General features: G+C 39.3%; 1 protein-coding gene across 1 annotated transcript; it reads left to right on the plus strand.

Annotated features, from left to right (window-relative positions):
* Positions 1-6,754: 6,754 nt before the first annotated feature.
* Positions 6,755-7,690, plus strand: LOC105996749 (olfactory receptor 10-like). Its single transcript, XM_013030933.1, has one exon. It carries the CDS (start codon positions 6,755-6,757, stop codon positions 7,688-7,690), a length of 936 nt encoding a protein of 311 aa, XP_012886387.1.
* The last annotated feature ends 274 nt before the right edge of the window (positions 7,691-7,964 follow it).

The raw sequence follows: 7,964 nt of genomic DNA on the forward strand, positions 1-7,964 counted from the left end.
TTTGTTTTATTTTAGACAGAGTGTAATTCTATTGCTTTTCACTTTATTGGGGAATTTTATTGACATTTAATTAACATTTACATCAGAGTGCATGAAAGAAAATAGGTAAGTTAGGATAAATAGGAAATAATTTTTTAAAGAGTAATTCAGGGGCTGGGGAGGTAGCTCAGTGGTAGAGTGTTTGCCTTGTGTGCATGAGGCCCTGGGTTTGATTCCTCAGCACCACATAAGCAGAAAAAGCTGGAGGTGGTGCTGTGGCTCAAGTGGTAGAGCACTAGCCTTGAACTGAAGAGCTGAGGGACAGAGCCCAGGCCCAGAGTTCATGTCCCATGACTGACAAAAAAAGAAAAAGAAAAAAAGAGTAATTCAATGATGTACTTAGAGACAGAAATGTGAAATGAGAGATTTTAGGAAAAAAATCAGGGAAGGAGAATGGTAGAAAGCATAATCAATAGACTAGATCAAGCAGAAGACTGAATATCAGAGATTGAAAACAAGGTTGAGAAACATTACATTCAGATAGCAATACAGAATTTAAGCACAAATTGATGTAACAATTGTATAAAACACACTATTGGGCAAAAAGAGACTGATATATCCAGATGCAATAATACTGGATTACTTCAATCCTCCCACTTTCCTCTCTTTTACAGATAGCATGTACAGACAAGAAAAACAACAACAAATAAATATTATAGTTAAACTGCACCATAGATCAAATGGACTTAAGATATTTATGTATATTTTTATCCACGAGTTCTGAAATACACATTTTTTTCAGCAGGTCAAGGAATATTCTCTCAAATAGATCACAAGGTGGGTCATACTGATTCCAATAGCATTTATTTATTTATTATTTTTTATTGGTCATAGGGCTTGAACTTTGGGTCTGGGCACTGTCCTTCAGCTCTTCAGGTCAAGGTAAATGCTCTACCACTTGAGCCACAGTGCCACTTCCTGTTTTCTGTGGTTTATTGGAGATAAGAGTCTCATGGACTTTTCTGCCCCGGCTGGCTTTGAACCATGATCCTTAGATCTCAGCTTCCTGAGTAGCTAGGAATACAGGTGGGAGCCACAGGCACCTGGCTTGCAATAGCAATTTTTAAGATGCAGTATATTTTTATGGGACCACTGATGTACCTGTGGTCTGTTGATCAAAATGACATCATATGGAACATCAAGGAAACCCATTATTTTGTGTAATTTAACAGAAATTTTCTTTTTTTTTTTGGGTCCGGTCATGGGGCCTGAACTCTGGGCCTGGGCGCTGTCCCTCAGCTCTTCAGCTCAAGGCTAGTGCTCTACTACTTGAGCCACAGCGCCACTTACGGCTTTTTTCTTTTTGCTTATGTGGTGCTGAGGAATCGAACCCAGGGCCTCATGCATGCAAGGCAAGCGCTCTACCACTAAGCCACCTTCCCAGCCCCTTAACAGGAATTTTCTATAGGTAGCAAAATGTTATTAAAAATTCCATCATTCTCCCTCCTTTTCCCCCTATACATCAAACAAATAAGAAGCATAATTGTATTCAATTTGTGGTTAATTTTGCCAAATTTTGCCCATGTTTGCATAGTACCAACCTGCACATGTGTAGATTCTCAACACCCACCCAGTCTTTTACAAATAATATAAGATTTGTTTGGAAATAATAATAGGTATCATGAATATTATGGCTATAGGATTAGTATTTATGAAAACAAGATATGACATTAAATTTATGTGTCCATGATGAGTAAGGCACCTCACACACATTTTGTCATTAGTCCACAAACAATGGTACAGGAGAGGCTGTGTTAACATCATCTACTGATGGAGAAACCAGTTCTCAAGCACGCTAACAAAGCATCTTAAGACTGAAAATTTTCTAAGGGCAGAGTTATTTCTCTACATTATTCTCTACATTACATAATGATGTCTTACAAGTTATTTTGATTATTGATTTTCCCCACAGTATTTTGAACAGTATTGATTTACCAATAGAATATTCGGATTATATTGGCAAAAATGTTGGCTTTTTTAGTTCATTGTGGACAAAAAGAGGATAAAAATGAGAAGTACAGAACAATCTTACATGTGACAAAAAGAGAAAACATCAAACTTTTCTTCAAGTTTAATGTTTACCTGAGTCTAGAACATGAAAAGATTTCAAATGTAGTGACATTCCTAAACTTCATGTAAGACATGGGATTAGGTTTGATTGGTGACATGTGGGAAGTGATCAGTGTCCAAGTAGGGAAGTGTGAGGAATCCCAGGCTACACAGTAGTGTAATTAGTAAGAGGGTGTATCCTGAAATCCCAAATAGGCAACCGTGGTTTGGCAGAGCATGGGTAACCAAGAGAACTGAGGCCTATGAGGCAGATCTTGGAGAGTGTGTGAGTTAGTTCTAATTGCCCACCTTGGGGCCCACATGTCTCCAGGGCTACACTTGGTAAACAATTATTTTCTTTATTGTTATTCAGGAGTTCTCTGGCAATGTCCCCAGAGCATATGGGATGCATGAAGTTTTAGGGTCAAGAGATGTTTTGATACTACATCAGCTCCATTCTAGTCTTAGAGTGAACATGGGATGTTCAGGGAGTGTGTTACCACTCCTTAGGTGATGAGCTTCAGCAGCCTCTCTGATGAAGAAAGCAACAATACATAGTCATGACTTTTCCAGGACAGAAGATCTGATCCATGCTTCTTCACACTAAAGGAACTGGGTCCAAGGAGAGACAAATCTATGGTGAACATTTCTAGATGTCAACTCTCTCTACTGGGTCACAAATCTCCTTTCAAGCCAGTAGAATTGAGAGTGGTAATGCATTTGTTTTGTCTGCTGGAGCCTTGAGTGAGTATTGACAAAGTTAGCTACTCTAGATTCAACAGTAAAAACCAGGGGAAAAGTATTCCTACTAATTCCCTGTTTTGAGGTCACAAAAATGTTGTTTATACAAAGCATGTTTTATTACTGATTATCTTTCTCTATCACCCAGATATCCACCTATTTGCCCATTTGATTAGATAGAACTTGTTTAAAGTATTCCCACTTGCCTCTCTCTCTCTCCCAATGGCATGTAGTTAGGGGAATAAATATTCTAACATAAAATATGAGTGTTGACCTAAAATCATTTTGAAATGCTTTCTAAAATACAATTTCTAAAATTCCAGGGAGCTCACACGTAAAGTCAATTGTAAACATCAGATGCAGGAGAAAAGAATGAGAATGGTCATAATTGTTCAATGTAAATAATAGAAGACCTAGACAAAAGGAAGGAGCCCATCCTAGATGAAAACAAGGTTCTGTGAGGGGAATTAAGAGCTTAACCACTTAAGAATGATTTATTAATTTAGTCTTTGAATGGATTTGAGTTGAATGGACTAAAAATTATTTATCTTGTATTATAGAGAAAAATGTTTTGATGATGTTTGGGGCATTTAGTAGTCTTGAAGCTCATCCAAAAAGCTTGGGCATAGGATGGGATACAGTCTAGATCCGAAAATGATTAAATCTAAAGAAGATGGTGATGGGAAATGGGTAGATTTTTGCAAGGTCTTTAGCTGGGTTTCATAGTAAGTTAATGTCTTAGACACTTATAGTAAGAGAACTACACATGCAAGAATACTAGGAAGAAGTGAAAATAGATTCAAAATGTTAAATGTATAATCTAACAATGAGGGCAATTAGGAAAGATTTCTAGAACCTTCCTGTTCAAGTAAACCTTGTACAAGTAAAAAAAAACTGTACAGCTTGATTTTGGCCATTTATAACCTGACAATATCAACAAATTTGTGGGCAATCATGAAAGGGATAGTACAAAATGCTATTGGAAAAGCATTTTAGACTTAATTTCTCATCAAGAAATGTATTATTCGTAGTAATCATATATAGACACAGATACATGCACACATTCAGACATGAGTTGAACACATGTAATTGCTGAATTTTGTGTTGCACAGAAACAAATATGTAAATGGCAAAATGCTTAATCTATGTCAAGGAGATTAAAAGAGTAGAAATACCTTTTTAAAAAAAGTATTTTTAGATTAGAAAAAGATCAGGGTTGGTGAGGAGGATGCCCCAAATGATCTCGCACAATCATTTAGTGAGTGCAGGTTATTTTTTACAGTACCTTGAAAGATCAACTTGCAGTCTCTGAATGAACAGGAAGCTTTGAAGTTACAGCACTATAACTTCCTTTCCCAGCAGTCAATTTGCCTACTCTTTTGTCAAGTTTACTCTTTATTTACCTACAATCTATCCTCTTGTAAGTTTCACAAGTTCTAAGTTTTGGTCTTTTGAGAACAAACCAAACTTGTTCTGCATCTTTTCCATATGACAAGTCTTTAAGCCTGCATAGGAGTTATTACGCTTGTTTTTTACAAACGTTTCCTAGGCTAAAAACTCAGTTAGAAACACAAGTTTCTCATGTAGGAACTTTACTGATTTTATTGCCCATTGATTCTAAAGCAAGTTTTCTGCCAACCTCTTGGGCAATATCAAAATCCTATCTGATCAAAGCAGATGACCTGATCTGACTCTTCCCTTTAGATGTGACATTTTAGAAGGATATTCTGTGAACATCCAATGATGGCTGGAATGAAAATGTGACTCACTGGGAATCAGTTACATCAGCCCAACAACAACATTCCATACACTGGTATGAAATAGTTGGCTGTCATGAATAGAAATAGCAATTTCGAAAGCTGTCACCAATCGAGGAATATGGAATGCAGCTAAGTTTGCATACCATGGTTATTTTCCTCACCATCTGTAGGGCTGTCAGTAGAAAGAGGCTGGCATTTGCTCTGAGTGCTCCCTGGGGGCCTCCCACCCTCTAATCCATATGTCCTGATGAGAGCAGGGATGGTTAAAATCCTTGTGCTATGAAATGTGAAACAGTGTTGTGGTTTGTTTTTTTTTGCAAGAAAACAAATAATTTCTGAGGCACTTGCGTGCACCAACTATGGTGTCAGAATGGGGAATGCATGCATGCATTCATTCATTCATTCGGTAATGTCTCTTCAGAGCCTTTCATTCTCCAGGCATTTCACTGACAGTGGGAATACAATACTGACAAAATTAGTCAGCCCAAGTTGGATGGCACTTAAAAAACAGCTAAAATAGACAGAGAGGGGCTAGAAGTGTATGCATTCATGATCACCTCAGAATGTCAGAGAATTTAATCTCCACCAAAATCTTGTGAAATATTTTTTTTCATTTTATAATGAAGTGATCTGAGACTTGTGGAGGTGAGTCTTTTGAACAGAAAGACCTGAGGAATGTTACAGATATGTCAGAATCTGACCACGGATTTCACCAACTGGTGGGCTATATACACTAAAGTAGTCATTCAATAACCCTCCTTAGTGGTTCAGGTTCAGCTAAATGCATAACAACATTTTGCCTTTAAAACTCACATTGTATCCATCTTTTCCGCAGGGGTACAAAATATGGCAGCTAAATACCTTCCTGGAACCACTGATTCAGTATTGAAACACTGGTGAAGATCTTGCAGTACAGCAGACTTACTAAAAAAGACCAGTGTATTCATTTGACAAAACAGGTCATGCAGAGCAGAGATGAAATGGCTGTAGTTTACGAGATTCTTGGCTTGCTTTGTGTTGAACTTTCATACAACCTACTTAGATTTTCTTTTACCCCAGGAAATAGCAACCTTTAGAGGAAAGCAACATTGTATGCATACCCAGTGCCATAGTTTATTCAAGTGGTTGATTCTTGGGTTTCCTTGAAAATGGAGATTTTTCAGGAGACTTGAAGAAAGTTAACAAATGTTTCATCCAAGGAAAGTTATTTAACATGACTTTAGTATCATAAGGGAAGATGCTACTATTTTAAAGCCCAGTGTTTTCGCTAGCTCCAAGCTCACAGCTTGGAAAAGGAAAAAGACACAGAAAAGATATTCAGTGTGTTACAAATGTTTGAAACTAAAGATAAAATTTTGGCTAGGAAAGGGGAAACAATACTACTTGAAAAGCTCAGGGATGATTTTTTTTTCTTTTAGTTAGAAAAATGGTGGAAGATATTCCAGCCATAATGACTCCTGATAAGGAGTACACTGGTTGCTAATTATTTTCCCCCTAAAGTGAAGAAGTTACACCCAGGCTTTTGCAACAGGTGGGAGCTGTTGCACTTTCAGGACTGGTACAACCACCATATTCACTGAGCTTGATATCTCAGCCTGGCTATTCCTGAGTCTCAATTTGCTCCAAACAATCCACACAGAAGACCAAAAAGAGGAGCAAAAGTGACCTATAGAAATACTAACACTGCATTCGCATATTAGATTTTGTTTCCTTATTCCTTTACAGAGTTTTTTTTTTGTAGTTCTAGGGACTGAACTCAGGAGCTTACACACACTAGACAGATGTTCAACTGCTTAGCAGCACCCAAATTCCACACTTAGCTTCTGAAAAGCAGTTTCCACATCACTAATTTTGGATCTCAGTATCATATGGGAGGCAATACATGGTATTTCTGGGGGAAAGAAAGCACTGGATCCAAAGAACAGACTGATAAAATCAGGTAACAAATAGGCGACAGAACTAGAGATTCACCAGAGATGACATGCTAATCTAGTGATCACCAGTATAAGAAGAGAAGGGGAAGATGGGACACACATAACTGAATAGAAGAATAGAAAATAAAACCTCTGATTTGAGGACATTTATTGGCTATTTAGAATAGTGCTTCAACCCCTATTCTTTGTAGGAAGCACAGAATTGTCTTCTAGCTGTGCAGGTGAAAGGCTATGGAAAATTTCAACAACAGTTGGGGTGATGCCTTCCTTCTGGTGGGCTTCTCAGATTGGCCTCACCTAGAGCTCATCCTTTTCATCTCTATTTCAATTTCCTACTCCCTGACTCTCTTTGGCAACACCGCCATCATTGCCCTCTCCCGACTGGACCTTCGGCTGCGCACACCCATGTACTTCTTCCTCTCCCACCTCTCCTTCCTGGACCTCTGCTACACCACCAGCACTGTGCCCCAGCTTCTCATCAACCTCCATGGATTTGACAGGACCATCACCTTTGCACGGTGTGTGGCCCAACTCTACATTTTCCTTTCTCTGGTCTCCACAGAGTGTGTGCTCCTGGCGGCCATGGCCTTTGACCGCTACGCTGCCGTGTGCCGTCCACTCCACTACACGACCATCATGCACCCCGTTCTCTGCCAATCACTAGCTATTGCTTCCTGGGTGGTAGGCCTTGTGAATTCTATGATTCAGACCAGCCTCGCAATGGCCATGCCTATCTGTGGCCATCAACTGAATCACTACTTCTGTGAGATGCCTATGTTCCTGAAGTTGGCTTGTGAGGACACAGGAGGGACAGAGGCCAAGATGTTTGTGGCTAGGACCATCATCTTGGTCTTTCCTGCAGCTCTGATCCTAGGCTCCTATGCACAGATTGCCAGGGTTGTGTTGAAAATCAAGTCAGTGGCTGGGCGCAGAAAGGCCTTTGGAACTTGTGGGTCCCACCTTGTGGTGGTTTCTCTGTTTTATGGCTCAGGTATTTACACCTACCTCCAACCCATCCACAAGTATTCTGAAAACAAGGGGAAGTTTGTTGCCCTTTTTTATACTATAATCACCCCTATGCTCAATCCTCTGATTTATACCCTGAGGAACAAGGATGTGAAAGGGGCTCTGTGGAAGGTATTGGGGAGAGACAGAGACTCCGGATAAGAGGAGACAGAGGAAAGCAGTAACATTTTCTGTCATAGCTTTCCTTGCCTGAAACCCATCCTACTCTTTGAGGGCAACTGGTTACTAGAAAACCAGCAGCTCTCAGAATATCTCATTGGTTTTAGTGCCTTCCTCTGCGGGAAGTTTTAATTAGGATCTCTTGAGATGCTTTCTAGCTTAGTGTCAATGACCATTTTGCAAGGAGACAAAGGTGATTCCAATCACAGCTATCCACACCACGAGCTTGGAAAGAATGTGTATTCCAGCCATATGT

Source organism: Dipodomys ordii, unplaced genomic scaffold (genome assembly GCF_000151885.1).
Source record: "Dipodomys ordii isolate 6190 unplaced genomic scaffold, Dord_2.0 Scaffold135, whole genome shotgun sequence".
NCBI classification, from domain to species: Eukaryota; Metazoa; Chordata; class Mammalia; order Rodentia; family Heteromyidae; genus Dipodomys; species Dipodomys ordii.

What these genes read in the sequence shown, in the direction of transcription:
- LOC105996749 (XM_013030933.1), top strand. Translation starts at nt 6,755, where the DNA reads ATGGAAAATTTCAACAACAGTTGGGGTGATGCCTTCCTTCTGGTGGGC.